The sequence below is a fragment of the Rattus rattus genome, chromosome 2 (assembly GCF_011064425.1).
Source record: "Rattus rattus isolate New Zealand chromosome 2, Rrattus_CSIRO_v1, whole genome shotgun sequence".
NCBI classification, from domain to species: domain Eukaryota; kingdom Metazoa; phylum Chordata; class Mammalia; order Rodentia; family Muridae; genus Rattus; species Rattus rattus.
The window spans coordinates 196,573,788-196,593,990 of NC_046155.1; the positions used below are offsets into that span (position 1 = coordinate 196,573,788).

Here is a 20,203-nt window from a genome sequence, read left to right on the forward strand (position 1 = left end):
GTTTTTTTTTTGTAATGCACACATCTAAATTTGTGGACAGGAATAGCTTCTGAATAACAGAAGAATAAAGCCAAGAACATGCAAAACTTTTCAGTTGGAGATTAATGAGTTAAAAGTTTGTAGTGGGGTGGATTATGGATTTATGTGAGTTTCTCATATAATTCAAATTGTCTTACATGCCAATAGCAACATCTTAATAGAAAAATTTGTTTCTCTTCAAGGATTTTTACTCCTATTATAATTTGAAAATTAAAGAATTACTTGCAATAAAAATTTTACTCAACATTTTAGTAAAATGATGCTTCATTAGTCTTTAATGTAGGTAGATAAATTATTCTCTATCTTTCCTAAAGGAACATTTTATAATAGAGTTCTATGGATCTGTCTTTGTAAAACTCAAGTAATGAGAATTTGAAGTCATCTTCAGACTTATTATTCATGGACCCATCTTCAACTTTCCAATCTTGGCTATCCCTCACAAAGGCAAGGATGTTTAGGCTAAGTGCATTTTAACTATGGCACTCATAGTTTTGGAAACATCTAATTTTGAATGGGATAGAATATTCAACAAAGGAATATTCTATTAGATAAATAAAAGGGCAACATTATGGTTTGAGCTTTGGAATTTTGAGATTGCTTTCTTGTTTTTAGTGTTGTCTACAAACTTGTTGCTTAATCAATAAAACTTTTTCCTGTTAAAATATGGGTAGTAACAAGTAAAGAAAGTAACCATTTTTAAAAACTTTAAATCTCAATTTTAGCATTTTACTTATTGTATCTCTCTCTCCATATATATATATATATATATGAATGTGATACAAATATGTATGTATATGTGTGCATATATTATTTATGAATGTAGTGCCTCTGATAACAAATATTTTTCAATATTAGAAGTAAGCTCTATGGTCTCCGACTATTTAGTTCATTTGTAAAATGCAGTCAAGTGTTGGTCTATGAAACATTAGGAGCCATCGTCAATGTCTTAAGATAACGACAGTCATTTTTGATAGAATGCACTTATAAGGTCACCCTTGTTCAGATCCATTCCTTGTTTCTGAATTTATGGTCTGTGAGTGAGTACACACGTCACTGTAGTATGTATAAATAACATGAAAATGTGTCTCTTCTGTTTCAGTGTGGATTTGCTATCTGCTTACAGTAAACAATCCATGCCAATTAGGATATTGTGGACAAAAAAGGTATTCTCTGTAATTAAGACCTTCATTGGGCCAATCAAATATGATTTTTGAGAGGCAAAATCAACTCCTCTGGAGCATGAATTGGCCCGGGGACTTGAAGACAGAGAGCTTGGGAATTTTCTGTGACCCTTGAGTGTACCTTGCTATTACTTACTCTACTAGTCTACCTGTTACTGAGTAACCACAGCAGAATTCCCTTGTTTTACCACATCCCTTAGTTTTGCATTTATTGTGATTAGTAATTACAGAGTTATGTACTTTAGGATAAAAGAGACTAAAGTGCAACAACTTATCTGAGGCATAGCTTAGAAGTCAGATTCCCCAGTTCCCTCTTTTACTCTATTAGAGCACATCTCCCCAAAGGAATCAAATATTATCTCTGATGGAGAGGATGGCTCCATTTTGACTCACTGTTACACTTTTCAGAGTTTTACCCACACATTTTTCTGACAGTCATTTCCACCAGAATTTTTATTTTGCTGTCAGCCTGACCTGCCTTAATATGTTTATCAGATACCGGGCTCTTTATAAATAATTATTCATGATTAGTAGAAAGAGAACCATTTGTGCCTTTCAGAATGCATAGCAGTTGGCTTAAGTCTGTTCTTCTATTTAGAGTGAATAACTTCCCTTTGAAGTATTTGTAAAGCAGGCAGTAGGTAGAATAAACAGCAAATAAGACCTTTTAACAACAAGTTTAAGTCTATATAGATCAGAGTAAGGAGTTATTTCACTATAGATTCGAGGTTGTGTAGACACTCCCAAACAAAAACCAGGCTTATTATTTCCTAGTTCTACACGTGCTCCTTAGGCTAGAAATACACCTCGAATTCACTTCTGTTCTTTATGATATGTTTTTATGGACTTGTTAATTTGTTGATTGCTTCATTTGATGACTTCCTCAAAGGCAGTAAAGGGATTTACATTTATATGCAAGCAATACCCATCTCTCATTGAATTAAGAAACCATGCTGAATACTGTGTGATGAGAAGCAAGCAGGATTCCTTCCCCAGAGAAGCTTCTGATGACTACACAGTTAGGGAATGCCATTCAAGGTACCATGGAGACATGTAAGCAAAAATTAACTGCAGGCATACTGGAGTCAGAATTAGAAGTTAGAGGTGATGCTTCAGCAGTCTTGATTGTCAAATAAGAAATTAATCTGCTGAAGGAAGTCAAAACTACTCTCATGGGAAGACAACTTGTTTGTAAGAACATGGGAATAGAAAAAAACATGGTGATCTTGGGGATTGCAAAGAAGGAATGGGGCTATAACAAAGAAAATTGGCATGGTAAACTAGGGCCAGACACAAGAGGCATTCAAAGGAATTTTGTCTTAAGCAATAGAAAGTCAAAATAACCTTCCAGTGACAGCACATTATCAGTCACATGATAATAGGAAAAGGCCCTGTGCTCATAGGTTTCTGAAGTAGATAACAGGGATGGTTTGGGAGGAGAGATAACATATTTGAAGCTGTTTACATTAATTTGAGGTAAAAAGTATTCATGTGATCTCAGGCTTTCTCTAGATTAACGATTCTTAACCTGTGGGTTGTGACCACTTTGGGAGTTGAAAGACCCATTCAAAGTAGTCACCTAGCAAAGTTACAGTTATGAAGTAGCAATGAAAATAATTTTATGGTTGGGGATGGGTCAGCACAACATGAGGAACTGTATTAAAGGGCTTCAGCATTAGGACAGTTGAGAGCCACTGCTCCAGATGAAATGTGGCATTTAAAACTACTTTATTCTTCTTGTTTTGTTTTTCATCCAGATTGTGTTCTCATTACCAGCTTCTCATATCTTGCCTGGCTCATTGGTCCTTTAGGTTTTGCTATATTGTCCTTTAGCTGACAAAGATTGTCAGATTTAAATCAAAACACTAGTTACTTGACATTTCAAGGGAAGTAAATGAAAAGTAAGCAGGAGATTTTCAAGATGGGAGCCACTCTTCAAGTTGTATTGCCTACAACTTAATCAAAATGCACATAGATCAATTGATCTATCTTATATCTATTGATCAGTCTATCTATCATCTGTCTATCATCTATCTATTTTCTATCTATCTATGTAAAAGTAATTTTTATTTGACAGGTATAATCGTTGTCTCAGAGAATTACCGTTGAATAAGTTCATTCTTTCTAGCTGTTTTTTGAACTCTGGCTAGCTGGCTGAACTCAACTGTTCTGGCCCAAATTCTTCTCCAAGCTAACTGATTCCAACTGGCTTTTCTCAGCTTCTGACTGAATTGGTCTGCTTGGCCTCATACTAGCAAATATATTGGCAAGCTGTTCTAACCTGGCTCCCCATTCTTTGGCTCATCCTGTCTTCACCTGCAATCTGTCTCTGTAAAAAAAAAATCTCTCTCTCCCTCTCCCTCTCCCTCTCCCTCTCCCTCCCTCCCTTCCCCCTCTCTCTCCATCCCCTCTCTCTCTCTCCCTCCCTCCATGCTGCTCTCTTAATTTACCTCTCTTTTCTATCTCTTCTCATGAGAGTTGGGCATATCCTATCTCTGACTTACTTTGTTAAATCTTTCTCTGATTTGTTACTTTGTCTGCCTCTCAATTAGATATCACTTTCAAACATGGCTGCTTACTTCCACAAACTAACCTTACCTTTACTGTTAGGGATTAAAGGTGTGTTTATATTCCAGCCAGAGGTATCATTCCAGCCATATCAAACAGACCTAGAAGGTTTTTGGATGTGATTAATTACCAGAGCAGCCATGTTGCTGAATTAAAATTCCTGTATCTATATGTATTTATGTATCTATGTATCTATGTATCTACATATCTATCTGTCTATCTATCTATCTATCTTTTAACTATCAACTAACAATTATGTGTATTGTCTATCTCTCTCTATCATGTATAGCTACATATATACACACACACATACATACATACACACATACCTTGTTATACTCTATATGTTATGTGCATATGGAGTATATAGGATATGTATATGGGGAAGGTAGGAAGAAAGTGAGTATTTGGGTACTAGGGGCATAGTACACAATGCTAAAAATGATTCTTGTTTTTATAGACTACAGGATAGTTGAAGAAATGCCACATGATTATACTAATACTGCTGGGTTTCGTAATTTGAAGATTCTCTCTTTGAGGACTTATCAGTTTGTAATCACACAATTAACACTCACTCATTGTGTGTCTTGGGCATTATTTCTAAGTGTGCGTATGTACACAGTGGCAGAAATATTTAGTGGACTCTTGATTGTTCTCCAGGCTAAAGTTGGACAGGGCAAAGCTCTATAAGGGAACTTGTTTTAATTATCATACTGTCAACAAATGTCCTTGCCTCTGTTTTGATTAGTCTGGCTAGCTCGTTCCTCTACAGATTCACTTTCTCAAACCTCCTTATGCTAAGACAGGTAGGCCACCATGGTTATCCAGATTATGCGTGGGTCTTGGAAGGTATCAAGCTCTACTCCTCACACTTGCGTGGCAAGAGCTCTATTAGGTGAGCTAACTCTGTAGTCCTAACATTTCCTTTTTAGCCTCTCAACTTAGTACTGAAATATTGTGTAGAATTCTAAACACAGGGAGGCTGTGCAAGGGAAGAATTCATGTTAGGTAATTTTTTAACCAGGTATAATCTGTGGTGTTAATGATTATTTTTCAATGCTGAAAAGTCAGCAACCATCCAGGATACAGTGTCATTGAATTGAACTACACAGCATAGGGTTATGTATTGACTGATTGATGACAGAGTTGTCTCTGCAGGCTCTTGGGAACCTAAACCTGCTTCTAGTAGGAATAAATCCATCATCTGCTAGCTCATGGCTTATGGAAAAGATGTGATGTGAATAATGGGAACTGACTACATAATAAAGTATAGTTATGGTAAGCCCTTCAGGGCTGGTAGCAGGAATTAGTTTGCATTTCTGTTTTGTGTTGAAGATGCAGATGGAATATAGATTGGAGAAACTGTTCCCAAGGATGCAGTTGACTGTGGAAATTTTAAAGGAGCGTTGGTATCTCAGATAATCTTCCCATGCTATAATAAATCATGATGACCAATGCAACTCACTGAAGGAAGGTTTTATTTGGGCTTATTGTTTCAGAGGGAGGCGAGTCCATTGTGGTAGGGAAATGTGGCAGTAGCCACGAATATGAGCCAGAGCAAGATAAGAACTCACACACCCAACAACAATTATGAAGCAGATAGTGTGCACAAGAAGTGAGACCAGAATATAAACACTCGAAGCAACCCTACCCTCAACTGTGGTGATGTACTTCCTTCACCTCCAAAGGTTCTATTTCCTCAGACAGTGCTACCAACTGGCAACCAAATGGGGACCTACTGCACACTCATGAACATTCTCATTCAAACTACTTCTAGAATTCCTGCACTTGGAACACTGAGGAAGTAGGGGGTGTGGCCATTGCTCTGTTGCCTGTGTTCCAGTGGCCTTCTCTACATCCATACACATATGGGTGATCATATATTTTGTCTGTCTGAACTGGTAATGATGCCCAAGGACAAGCAAGGATCAGCAACCATATTTAAGACTTTGTACCTATAATCCGTTCTATAAGAGAATGGCCAGAATAAAAATCACCTCCTTTTGTAAATATTTTTGTTAAAAAAATTACTTTACATGTAGAACATAAGAGTTCATTTTTCTTCTTCCAGCAGGAAACTAAGAAGTAATTTACAGAAGAATAAGCAGTTATGGACTCCCGGCATGCAAAATTACTTTCCTTTCATGGATAGAATATAATTAAATGCAAGCAGTTTTTAATTATAAGAATTTGAAGACTTTTATTTAGTTTGCCTCATTTTGAACCTAGCAGGAGTTGGTGGTTAAATCCTCTGTTTTAGGATATTTCATATACCAACATTACTTCTTGCTGTTATTATTATTTTTTTGGACACCCAAATATTTTCTCATTAATATTATTTCTCTTTATTCATCCATAAAGAGGAATAAAATAATACAATTTTCAAGAAAAAAAAAAAATTAGTTTCAATTAGTTTCCAAAAAAAAAAAAAAAGAATTAGTTTCCTGTTCCCACATCACTGCATTATGAATACAACTAAGCTTCCATTATGTGAGACTTAACTAGTAAATGACATTATTTCCAAAAAAAAAAAAAATATTATTTCTCCTTTTGACATTCTTGGTTATATATTATGGCTTTTAAAGAAACATTTGCATGATTCAAAAGGACGTGTTTTGAGTCAGAGTCTAATCATCTGAAAAATATTTTCTTTTCCATTTTGTGTACATAGATATTTAGAAAGATCTCCAAAGGTGAAGAAGGGCAAATCTTTACTTTTAGAGAGGAATAAACTAAGGCACACAGAAATAAAGAGAACTCGATAGTGGGGTGTTGCGACATTTCTTGGACTAGGTAAAGTGGAGCTACACTGTGTAACCTCCTGGTCCTCTCAAATGTTATGGAGAAGCCTCAGAGCCCTTACAGAAGCTCCCAGAGAGGCCCTGGATCCTGTGCTGAAACAGTGCATGTCTTCTGTGATGGATGGATGATTCAGTTTCTACACTCATGCACATCCAACATCCTCACAAAATCTCTTCCAAGGAACAGTTTATTGACACTTAATATCATCAGAACTCATCCATACACGTGCAATGGTTGCAAAGGCAGAAGCCTTTCAGGATGGTTAAAATGAACCCAAGGAAAAGGAAACGGGGCAAACCACTAATTAGCAACATGCCCGGAGTTTCAACATATTTAACATTGCTGCCTGCACAAAAATCTCTGTTTTAAATATCACTCATCACCAGTGAGGGATATAAAACTCAGAAAAGAGATTATACCTTTTGTCACAGTGTGGTGGGAGGTGACTTCCCAGAGTGCAATAGGTGACTTTTATAGAGATGAGGTAATTATTTGCCTAACCCTCTGTGTCAAGCACGCTGCCTTCCTTTGAGATGAAGCATTTCCAACGTTGTACAATTAACTGCTATCAGCTATTGTGTGTGATTCATCCCAGCTGAAAGAAGAAAGAAATGGGATGTGTGAAGACTTTTTGAAACAATCCACAGTTTGAAATGCAACAGGGAACTCAAATATCAGTTCCCAAGTGGGAAGCAGGCATTCGGACCCCACGAGATGTGTAAGTCTGTGACTCATTGCATGAGGTAGTGAGAGGAAGAAGAATCTAGCTTTTCTTTCAGGTTGTAGATCATGCTGTTGGAGTCAGGATATCACATTCTTATTTTATTTTATTGTTTTAGAAATCTCAAGCAATTGCACTTCAAAACTGCCCTGAGATCCAGTTTGAGAGAAAACCATGTTAGCGGAGTTGTTGAAGAATGATGTGGGCTTTGAGTCCAGAAGAACTGATTTCATGTAACGTTTGCAAACTTACTTACCATCGTTGCTCTTGGTGTTCTTGGGTGACTTACTTGTTCTGCAGGGCTCTTTAAATACCTGTACTCCCAGCTTCTCTATTTCACTTTATTTTTAAAAAAAAAATGTTTCTAAAATTCAGTTCTCATGTGTGCTTGGCATGCTCACCGACATTTATTTGAAGGGATTGTAAAGCCTCATGTCTCCCATTTAGGTCTGGGATTTGAAGGACATACATTTCCCTGTAAGAAATATTGTTGTGTGCTTAAGTGTGTGTGTGTGTGTGTGTGTTGGTGTGTATTTACAGCTGTATTCAAGAGAATGGATAGATAGATAACAGTGGGTGTGTGTCATCTGCAGGAATACTGTCTATTTTCTTTGAGACAAGGTTTCTCACTGGCCTGGAGCTTACCAGTTAGGCTAGACAGGCTAGTGAGCAATCTCCAAGAATCCTCCTGGCTCTACCTCCCTAGTTTTGGGATTACCAACTCATGTCACCAAGCCCTGCATGTGTATATGGCTTCTGGGTTAGTTCCAAGCTAAGTTCCACACGCCTGGCAGACCCTTTAATGTCTGATGCGTCTATCTTGTCTTACAATGTAGTTGTTTGGTATGTGTGTGTGTGTGGGGGGGTGGAGGCATTTGGGGAGCCTGTACTTTCCCATACTGTTTTGAGGCAGGGTCTCTCTTTTTATTTCTGTCAATGCCCTGTGTCCTCAGGCTAGGAGCTCAGAGAGACCAGTGTATTTTCTTGCTTCTACCTCCCACCTTGCAGTTAGAGTCTGGACTTACAATGGATGCAACCACATCTAATTTTCTTTCCTTTTTTGTATTTAAAAAATTTTTTAATGACAAAACAAAAATACGTCTAAAAGTGAAACTTCTGGAAAAAACATTTGTTCTTCCCTGTCTTCTATCACTCCTCAAACTTGACCTTGGCCTCTTGCCTGGCCTTGTGTTTCAATGCTGGGTCTCTGAACACATCCTTGTGGATGACAGTTTTGTTCAAGAGATATCCATAGAGTACCTTGATTTTGAATTGCTTGGTGATTTTCTTCTCGCTCTTGGCAGCTGTCACTTTTTGGGGATAGCAGTCAATCCCAGCCACCAGAGCATGGCTGTAATGGCAGTCTGAGGTACCATCATCGATGTTCTTCACGATGAAGGCTTTGTGTCTGGAGTAGTGTTCAGCCAGGACCAGCACCACTTTCCCAGATTTCATGAATTTGCCCATTTTGACAGCAAGCAGCCGGCACCCAGCAGAAAGGATAGCCATATCTAATTTTCTGTGTGGGTCTCCAGGTATCGAGTTCATGTCATCAAGATTGTGGGGCCATGAAATTTATATGCTGAACCCTCTCCAAGCCTGATAAATCTCTTCAGCAGTGAGCAGAATCAATTAAGTAGAATTATTTTCTTCAATGTTTCATTAAGCTTAATGGAAACAACACTAAAGTGTTTCTTTTACAGTATCCATTCCTAGTTCAGTGTTTTTGTTTGTTTGTTGGCAGGTAATTTTCGATCTATACTAATCGTGTATACATTATATTGATGATATAATCCACAAGAGGCACTTGATCTTCCTCTTTAGGTTGTCCATGAGCAAGAAGTCACAAGCAATGGCTAGCGCACTCTGGCCCAGCTATAGGTAGCTGACCTCTCACTCAATGCTTTCCCTCTGCTCTGTTTTCTTCTACCTGTGGAACTCCTCTCTTCAGTCTGCTGGTCACTGAGGATCTGTCTGTACTAGTCAGTCCTCTATAGGTACAGAACCAACCACTCTAACCACAGAAGGTAATTTAATAGATTTGCTTTCCCAGACAGGGGCTGGATAAGGCCGCAGTAGCAGAATTCAGATTAGGGAGGAGGTGAAATCAGTCACTCGAGTAGAAAGAAGAATGTGGAAAGGCTAGATCAGTGGCTCTTACCCTCCCTGATGCTCCAACCCTTGTGTCATGTTGTGGAGACCTCCAGCCATAAAATTATTCCATTGCTATTTCATAACTGTACTTTTGCTACTGTTGAGTCATGTATTTACAATGTAAATATCTGTGTTTTCGATGGTCTTAGGGGTGCCCTGGTGAAAGGGTCATCTGATTCCCAAAGGCGTTGAGACTCACATGATTAAGAAGGCCAATGCTATAGCTCTGTCCCAGGCTTAAGGCCTGAGAGTTCTTTCAAGAGTCAGTTATGTAAGTCATTGTTCAAAGACTCATGAATATGCTGTCTGGTGCCCAGAGCCTCAAACACACACACACACACACACACACACACACACACACACACACACACACACACACACACACACACACACACACACACACTTTTTGTCCCTCAGAATAAGGTATATAGGGTATATGAATACACAGAAATTTCCTTTCCTACCTCCAGTCAGGGTCTTAGCCTCTCAGACAGGTTTATTTACAACTAGGGCAGATCTTCCCTGTTCAGTTTCCTAAATCATATGTCAATCATCTCTGGAAATCCATGCCCAATCCCCACATAACCTGTCGAGCGCAGATTGTCAGTTCTCTAGGCAATGTCAATTCAGTCAACTTGGCTGGCTGGATTAAGCACCACAGAGTTTGATATTTGCGTTTCCTTCAGACTGTAGCATCATTTCCCACTGATATTTGAATTGGGCATTTGTCAGTTCTGAAGGAGCCCAGAGACTGTTGCACTAAAATACAAAACTTCGACATGCTGCTCATTTAAGATTAAGCCCTTTGGAGCTGAGCTGACTGATACCCCATGACCTCGTACCTGCTTACAGAGTCCAACACGGCAGCAGAGGACTCCCTTTGTGTTTGTTCCCTGACCCTAGTTTCTTTAGGAAGTGTGTAAGTCAGAAAGAAAGCTTGAGGGTATCAGCATGTCTGTATAGACTTTGCCATAAGCTATTTCCTATTTGGACCTAAAGGAAATCTCCCACAAGCTGTTTTCTGGTCCTGAGAGCTATCTTTCTGAACAATCATTACCTCCCTATGCCCAGACTCACCTACGCTCCTCAGTTTCCCTCCCCGTTATCCAGGACATGCAAGCACATGAGCCCTACTGTGCCAAGCAGTAATCTCACCCTGCAATTTCCTCTGTGCAGGTTAATAATTTCGTGTCTCATTTTTCCTGTTGATCTGTCCACATCAGCTCGCCCCTCTCAACGCAAGCTTCACTGTCCCATCTGCCTTTCTGTTACTGCAGCCTGCCCTGTATTTACCTAGTTTGTGAATGTTATCTGTCTGACATCATTTCTAGTCTGAGGGTTGAGATTTTTATTGCTTCATTTTATGGTGTCAGCGTGGCACCGACTCCCAGGAGGTAATCTTTTCATGAATGAGTGACTGAAGGCCTGTCCAATCTTGGAAGAGTAAAGCTTTACTTCAGGGTTTCAGGCACAGCGTGTGATAAAGGTTCCAGAGCACTTAGGATTTATCACTAAGGGATAGGGTATTGTACAGTATAGGCAAATTCATATTGTTATTTTTCCAGGTGAAAGATATGTATTGATGTCTTATATTTTTCTCTCCACAGGTCCGAGTGTTTATACAGAGGATGCTTAGATTCATCCTCAGATAAGAAGCATACCCCATTCCTATTAGCTACTTGGGTTGCTGCTTCCCAAGCTGCTTCCTCCGCATCAGATGGACCCCGTATCTTCCCCATCACTAACAATGCAGTCAGCGTCTCTCCTTGTTTACCTGAAGTAAGAGCTGATCTCGGCAATCTCGGTGCTTCCTCCGGGAAAGCAGTGACAGGAATTCCACAGTGGCATCAGTGACAGACTAGAAGAAGAGTCACCTGTCTTCTCCAAGCAAGATAATTGCAGTGGTAAATTCTAGAAGTCTTAACTGAGTGTCAGTTGCTTGCTGAGAGTTTTATTTAAAGCGTACAACAATCCTGCACTGTGTGTACTGTTCTCATTACCATCGTACTGGTGAGAGTTGCAGACACCATTATTCAACTTGCCTAAGGTTATAAGAAGGTACCAGAGCCAGGGACTCCTTGCCAATAGCCTGTCTCTAGACTGGAAGCTTTCAATAACTGCTAGATGATGATATTTCTGTCCTTTCTCCTCTATAACTTCTTCTTGTATATCCATGAAACCAAGGACCCCTTTCCATTACAGCAAGAGTCTTCTTTGGTTCATGAAGCATTTTTCTTCAACTGTAACATCTAACATTCTAGGCATCTACTTTGACTCTTTTAAGATTTGTTGAAAGATGAATATTCCCGGGGTCTTACGGGCTACACTTTTAAACAAAGAGTAGATTCAGTTTGCCCAAGTGTTTAGACTGCTACATGCATTTTTCATTAATGCTCAATTTTATTCTTATATAATGTCTTCTTGCAGTTAGCTATTTCTCTGTTCTGCTCTGAGTCCTAAACAGCTAATATCTAAGGGAAGTGTTTCCTAGAAAGTTTGAAATAATTGTACATATGATATTTAATTATCTCTAGGATTATTGTGTATGTGCATACAGTGTGTGTGGTGAGCATGCGCAGGACAGCAAGCATGCCACCAGAGGCCAACTCTTGTTTCTGTTTCTCCAATTTGAATTCCAGAGATGGGAATCAGGGTGTTAGGCTTCACAAATGCCACTTTTACCTGCCGAGCCACCTCCTTATACTGACTACTTACCTAATTACTTTCCTTAAAATTTACCAACTATAATCCCTAGAAAAAAACCTCTCACCCCTACTTTCTATGTATCTGCAAGCTTCTTGAGTTTTAACTTCAATCTTGGGCCTCTCTGGTAAATTCTTTCTCGGTCAAGGACTGACGTTTGTTTTTCAGGGCGAGAATGGATTCTTACTTTGGCAGTAACCTTATTTTACCCAAACTGTGTGCATAGTCTACACATCAAGATGAAGGGGGGTAAAATTTAATGGTAATCGAATTAAATTCTCAACAAGTTGAGCTCTTAGATAATGCTAACATAGCTACAGTTGGTGCCGTATTTTCTGAGTCACCTAGATTTAGCTATCAACAAAGCAGTTACTTAAAATGTATACTTTAAGAGTTTCTTTTTATGTCTATGAGTGTTTTGCTTGTATGTATGTCTCTGCTTCACATGCAAACCACATGCATTACCCTCGGAAGCTAGAAGAGGGCATTTGATCATCTGGAACTGAAGCTACAGATGGCTGTGAGTCATCCTGTGAGTGCTGGGAATTGAACTGGGATCCTCTGGTTGCATCCGGTGTTCACATTTCTGAGCCATCTCTCTATCCCCCACTTACTTTTTTGATTCGTGAACATTATGAGCTGTTTTGCTTTATAGGAAATATCTGTTTTAATTTGAAACCTAGGATTTCATGCACTTACAACTACAAGTGATACACACTTCTCTAACAGGAACGTGACCCAATGGCATTGCATTGATGCCTGGGGATTAACGGTTGTGAGATTGTTTTATGTGAATGTAACAAGCCTGTAGGCCCAAAACACAAAGCAAAAAAGTGTCAGATCCAGTGCCGCCATGAGTTTAATGACAACCAATAGTGTTTGTTTAGATTTAGTATTAATCTATATTCATTTTCCTTGATAAATACATAATTATGAAATTTTATCTCAAATTAGTTACTAATGAACATTCCAGCATGGCTGCAGTATTTTCCACCCATCCTTCAGCAATTCTGCCTCTAATCCTCCTGGCTCAGAGTCTGTCATCTTGTTTTTTTAATTTTATTACTGTACTCTAAGGGTTGCCAATGGTTTTCTTTGTTTGTTCTCAACAAGAGTACATACATGTGCTTATTAGGCATTCGTAAACCCTACCTAAAAACTGGTACGATCAGGTTTGTGCTCATTGCTCTTCAACTGTGTGAGCTTGTAGGAGCTCTTTATGTGTTTTGTTCATTTCAAATGTTAGTTTGTCGGGTGGTGGTAAAAGTAATGTGTTAATTAATCTCTCTTGATTGCCTGTGTTAGTTGCCATGACTTCAGTATGAGTTTCGGAAACAGTTTAGTATTGCAACTGTATTCTCCCACTCTGCAAATTAACTTCTCATTTTCAAGCCTTTACTTTGATAAGTGAAACAATGTAGTTTCATGTAATTCTTTTTGCGAAATTGTTTGGGGGGCCAGGAAGGGTGTTTGCATGTGTGTGTGTGTGTGTGTGTGTGTGTGTGTATGGATGACAGTAAACACATGCCACAGGGCATATTGGTAGAGGTCAGACTACAACCTCAAGTGTTGCTCCTCGATTTCTACCTTGCTTGAGATAGGATCTTTCTTGGGCACACCCGGAGAGCTAGCCACAACCCTTGGGCCCCTTTGGGGATGCTCCTGACTTTACCTCCCATCTCTCTGTAAGTGTACAAGCATGTGCACTGCTGTCTCCAGTTGTTATGGGGCTTTGGGGATCCAAACTCGGATTAGCATATCTGCATAGTAAAGGCATGGCAAAGTCCATGCACAGAGCCATGAAGCCATTCTCCCAGCCTCCAGGGGTTGTGTCGAATGTCATTTTAAATGTTCAGGGTGTCTATTTGTGATATAAGAGTCACTGTGAAGATAGTTTGCCATCAGTAAGTAAAGAAGATTGTTCTTTACTAATCAAGAAAAATCTCGATTGGTCTGTGTGCTGAATGGATTAATTAATTTGAAAGTCTTAAAGACAAAGCTCAAGTAAAATGGGGAAGGAGAGTAAGATGGAGAGAAAAAAGGGGGGACACACAGAGAGAGAGAGAGAGGGAGAAAAGAGAGAGACTTCTTGCTTGACCTTTCTTCTATTCTATCTATCTATCTATCTATCTATCTATCTATCTATCTATCTATCTATCATCTACCTATCTAATTATTTATCTACATATCTATCATCTTTGTATCATTTAGTCATTATCTATCTCTCTATTAATCTATTTGTTCCCCTATCATTTCTGATTATCTACTTAAAACTAGTTTGTCTCATTAATCATTTCTATAAGAAATGACTATTTATCTCCTATACAAAATTATTCTCTGATAATGATTTTTTAAAATTGTATAGTTTTAGTCCACCCATGTAAGCTTATGGTCTACCAGAAATAATTATTCTTTTTTTATGTTATAAGTTGAAGTACAGGATGCAGGATTGTAACAAATGCTATAGTTTGCAGTTGGCTTGTGCATTGGATTGTGGCACCCTGTGTAGTAGTGTAAGAGACAGTGGGACAGTGTGAGGGACAGCCTATTAGGAAGAAGCTGCTGACGTTGGGATGGATAAACAATTTTCATGAGATTCTAGTCAGCTTCTCGAGAGGAGTTGTTCTAAAGGAACCACACTGGGCACTGTCCACCTTCTGGCTTCCTGTCTTACTGTGTGATCTCTGTGTCCATTCCTTTTTTGCACATGTGCCTTCCACAATGGGTGCTGTCTTCCAATACATGGTCTTCCAATACGTGGTGAAGCCAGAGACTCCACTTAAAAGCTGGTGCCATATTGCTTGGACTTTTCTACCTTTCAAATTTTATATCTCATCAAAACATGGGTGTAGGTTTTTTTTTTGAAATTTGCTTTTATAATAGCAGTTATTAATATCTTCTATTATTAAAAAGTTTTTGTCATCCTTATAAATATTAATTCATTATGTATCAGTCTATATCTGGAGATACTTTGTTAATTTAATTTTCTAAATATTAGTCTAATTTGTGTCATCATTTGCTCATCTTTTAGCTATGGTGTTTGAATCCTTCATTTTAGCTTTTTGTTTTTATTCTTTGAGTTATTGATCATTCAAGGTGCTTTGCATTTTTACATGAACTTTTAGATGAGTATGCCAACTACTACACATGCCAAAGACATGAAATAATTTCTATGTAAATTTATAAAGTCAGCATTCTATTCATATGAGGAGCTTTGCGCCTTCATTTGGACATATTCCACTACTGGATTGCTCTTTGAATCTTAGAGGTTGTGTCAGTTTCCAGTGGCCTTGTGGAACTTCTACTAAGCCTTGGAACTCTTTGTAGATACATATGTAAATAGTTTTTGTAGCTCTCATATAAACACATTAGAAACACCTTGCTTTTTTTTCAGGCTGACAATCAACGGAGCACCAGCATTCTTCATGGGCTTCTCCATTTGATCTTTTAAAAACTAATTTTCCCTTCTGCAACTTGTCATTTAAATCAAATTGAGTGAATAGGAATTTTCCTGCTGTACTTCTGTCATCATTTCTTTGACATTAAAATTGCGCTTGCCACTTGGATGTCTTCAGAAGCCCATCTGAGAGGAATACATTAATGCACATGTCAAATATAGCGTCTGTGTATTTTATTCAAGCTCATTTTGGCTTTATTAGAAAAGCTTACTTGGCCCTAGGCTTTAGATCTGAGTACAGTTTGGAAGTTAATACTTTTAAATCTCTTTTACTAGAATTATCATTTCCATAGTTATCATTAATCTAAGTTCTGTGTTAGGTAGGGTTTTTTTTCCCCATCTTTATTAAGTTGAGTATTTCTTATTTACATTTTGATTGTTATTCCCCTTCCCGGTTTCCGGGCCAACATCCCCCTAACCCCTCCCCTTCCCCTTCTAGATGGGTGTTCCCCTCCCCATTCTCCCCCCATTACCACCCTCCCTCCAAAAATCACATTCACTGGGGGTTCAGTCTTGGCAGGAACAAGGGCTTCCCCTTCCACTGGTGCTCTTACTAGGCTATTCATTGCTACCTAAGAGGTTGGAGCCCAGGGTCAGTCCATGTATAGTCTTTGGGTAGTGGCTTAGTCCCTGGAAGCTCTGGTTGGCTAGCATTGTTGTTCATATGGAGTCTCAAGCCCCTTCAAGCTCTTTCAGTCCTTTCTAAGATTCCTTCAACGGGGGTCCCGTTCTCAGTTCAGTGGTTTGCTGCTGGCATTCGCCTCTGTATTTGCTGTATTCTGGCTGTGTCTCTCAGGAGAAATCTACATCCGGCTCCTGTCGGCCTGCACTTCTTTGCTTCATCCATCTTATCTAATTGGGTGGCTGTATATGTATGGGCCACATGTGGGGCAGGCTCTGAATGGGTGTTCCTTCAGTCTCTGTTCTAAACTTTGCCTCCCTATTCCCTGCCAAGGGCATTCTTGTTCCCCTTTTAAAGAAGGAGTGAAGCATTCGCATTTTGGTCATCCTTCTTGAGTTTCATGTGTTCTGTGCATCTAGGTTAATTCGAGCATTTGGGCTAATAGCCACTTAGAATATAGCGTCTGTGTATTTTATTCAAGCTCATTTTGGCTTTATTAGAAAAGCTTATTTGGCCCTAGGCTTTAGATCTGAGTATAGTTTGGAAGTTAATTCTTTTAAATCTCTTTTACTAGAATTATCATTTCCATAGTTATCACTAATCTAAGTTCTGTGTTAGGTAGGCTTTTATTTGTTTTGTTTTTCCTACATTTCAGCTTCTTTACTCAGTGCCTTGCACATTTAAGCTTGATTATTTATGGAATTAATGAATAAATTTTGCTCATTTTAATATTAATAATTTTAAGTAGCTTCATGTGTAGTTATTTCACCAAAAGAACACTTTTGGAAATCTATCAGGGTACTACTCTAGACTTACCTGCCACCTAGCATCCTCTGAAATGGCACATGAGACATATCTCAGATGTGTCTAACACAAACAGGCAAGACAATCATGGTTTTAGATGAAGGTATCGTCTAGAGATTTCAGTCTCTCCATGCTTTCAGCCTGGGTTTGTTTGCTCACACATGGGATGAGGTATGGTCTCCTCCCCATGCCATATGTTAATACCCCAAGGAATCAATTTACAAGCTAAGAAGAGAGGCCTTGGAAGGAAGCAATATGGCTGACTCCTCCTATTCCGTTCTCTGGAATTGGAAGATACTAGGACTTTCAGTTTAGCAACCTAATAGGTATTATTTGCTATGGTGCCTCTAAGTCTCTTATGCCCAAGAAAACAGGCTCAGAAGAAGGAAGAGCAGCATGGATGGGTGATGTCTCAAAGGCCACTGTCATAGCACTCATGACAGCTTAGGTCCATGAACTTGGCTTTTCATGGTTGTGGCTTCTCACAGTTCCCAAGATGCAGAAAGCTAGAGAAAGTAGTGTGCTCCACGCCCACCTTTAACACTGAGGACGGTAGTTGACAGTCACAGTCTTCTTTCTCTTTATCCGTTCTAGATGCTTCCTAATTCACCCAATAACCTGGATCACTGGAACTTACTCTGAGTCTAAGTTACACTTAACCACAACTTTTTGTGCTAAGTCATAGCTTTCTTTTTTGTTCCTTCTGGCTGAGGGCAGACAGAGGTAAACTAGTCAACAACTGGAGTTCCAGACTAGCTCCAAGTTCTCTTTCTATAGACGCATTCCTTTCTGCTTATTATAATAAAGACATACTGTTTCTGCTACTGTTCTGTCCCCTTCTCTTTGCTTGGTTGGATATTCAAAGCAACATGACAACACTGTAACAAATGCCCATAACTATAGGACCAAACATACCTAAAGGTGTTAGGAGAGGAACGTTTCCCGATGGTCACTGGGTAATTTAAAGATTAAAGCCAATGCTTTATTGTGGCTCTTGATCAATGGGAAATTAGACAGGGACCACCCTCATGAGAACAAAGAGGCTATACATCCACAGTACTCGGCCAGTAGCATCTCTAGAGTTTGATGGAGACTCAAGGTCAAGCAGGGGAGATGGGAAGATTTAGTAGGAAAAACTGGAGGATTTTAGGTACAACATAAAGGCTATTGGCATGGGAAGACATAGGTGGATTACCTAGGTCTTATGTGATTGGTAGAGGGAGCACACTTATCTTTCTCTAACTAGTTCCACACTGGGTAAGGAAAGGATTAAGGAAGCTAGATGTTATTTTAATTTATCTTTGATTGTGTTGGACTGGGAGTTAGAGACTGTTTGTTACGTGGCTTCAAGATGGCTTACTTCAGCTCATGGGTGAAGGTTCTGACTTTATATATGGTCTAGCCATTGACATCTTCCATCCATGTGTTTGGTTAGAAATAATGGAGCAGCATGTAAGAGCCACTCAATCCAGGTGTGCAAACCACACCTGTGAATAGAGTGTGAACTCCAAAAGGGTGAGAACCAAGGCATGATTTTAGCCCTGCTTCTGGGGACCAATCCAAAGCATACAGCAAGTGGGATCTGGCTCAAAGCTGTGTGGATGGATCCTATAACCAACTGCCCAACTCTTGTGCTTTCCTACCATATCATTTTGGTGGCAGCAATCCTCTGTGGCATTTAACACTCTAAGATAGGTTTTCCTTGAGTACATGGACTCAGCTGCTGTCACCTGCAGTGACACACCCACTAGAACTACCCAGTCTGCCATTAGGAAAATGAATGCTTAGAAAAGAACAGGGTATATTTTATACTTAAAATATTTCATTCTTTCATCTTTGAAAAGTCTAATTAAAACCAGTCGATGGAACATTAATGTGAACAAGACAACGCATGCTTAGGTTAATGAAAATAATAAAACATCTCACTGCTTAATTAACATCTGAAATCAGTACTGCTAAGCTTCTGAACTTGTAAAAATGGGAGTGGGGAAAGTCATTACTTTTTATTGTATTATAAATTTAAAGTGATATTATACAAAGCACATACTTCTTAGCTACAAAACATGGGCTTAACAGAGGGTTTATCTATCTGTATTATCTAAATGACACGTTTATGTATCAGACGGTGATGTCATCAACTCCCTGACTATCTGATGAACAGTTCTAAGCTACTATTTCAAAGACCTCCAAAAATGTCAATTATGTATATGATTGAGGGCAGGGGCTTCTGCCCACATGACTGGAGAACCTGTAGGGGCCAGAAGAGGGCATCAGATTTCCTGCAGCTGGAGTTACAGGCTATTGTGAGCTTCCAGACATGGGTATTGAGAACCGAGTTCACAACCTCTGTAAGAGCATAAGAACAGTGCACACTCTAAACAAGTGAGCCATGGCCCAAGTCCCACTACAGAGCTTCATAATTCAACATAATTGTCTTCATATTAATTTGGTCAAATATTACTAAAACTGTGTATTTTCCTTGAAAATACATAAACATAACTCTATATAATGGAGATTATTGCATTTTGAAATACAGATGGGAAGTATTCAATGTAAAGCCTATTGTCTAACAAAATATAGATTTTACTTTTGCGTTCTTGTATTATTCATATGCAATGCTAATATTCTATATTTTATATATGGGCCACGAGTTGCATGCACTATGTCTCAAGGAAAATATTAATGAAAGTTTTCATTCATCAAAGTAGAGAATGCAAAGGAGAGAAAGAAACCACTTACCACATAGCTCTTGCATATGGACAGCCACCCTTCTCTTGAGACTTAAAACACTGCTGTGCAGATTTCAAGCCCTCGCCAAGTTAGACAAACCCAAGGGCCTGCAGGATCTAGGTAGTGGACAGCTTCATCGTACTCTTGTGAAAGTGAGAAAGGAAGAGGAAAATTCTGAGACATCCACTATTTTTAGGGGCGGGGCAGAACTGATCACGCGCATGATCATGTGGATCCCATCCTGTGACCCAGAACTCAGAGGGACAATCACACACACAGCAGAAAGACAAACTGCAGATTCGCCAGAGTATCATTTCCTATTTCCTTAGGCAATCACATGGCTGCCAGCATCATACAGCAGTAAACGCTGTAATGAAGCATCAAACTGCATGGTTTCCGCAACAAAAAGCCATTGTCTCTCA

General features: G+C 39.1%; 1 protein-coding gene across 1 annotated transcript; it reads right to left on the bottom strand.

Moving 5' to 3' along the window:
• Positions 1-8,460: 8,460 nt before the first annotated feature.
• Positions 8,461-8,778, bottom strand: LOC116894637 (60S ribosomal protein L27-like). The gene has a single exon (XM_032896352.1). It carries the CDS (start codon positions 8,776-8,778, stop codon positions 8,461-8,463), a length of 318 nt encoding a protein of 105 aa, XP_032752243.1.
• Between the last annotated feature and the right edge of the window lie 11,425 nt (positions 8,779-20,203).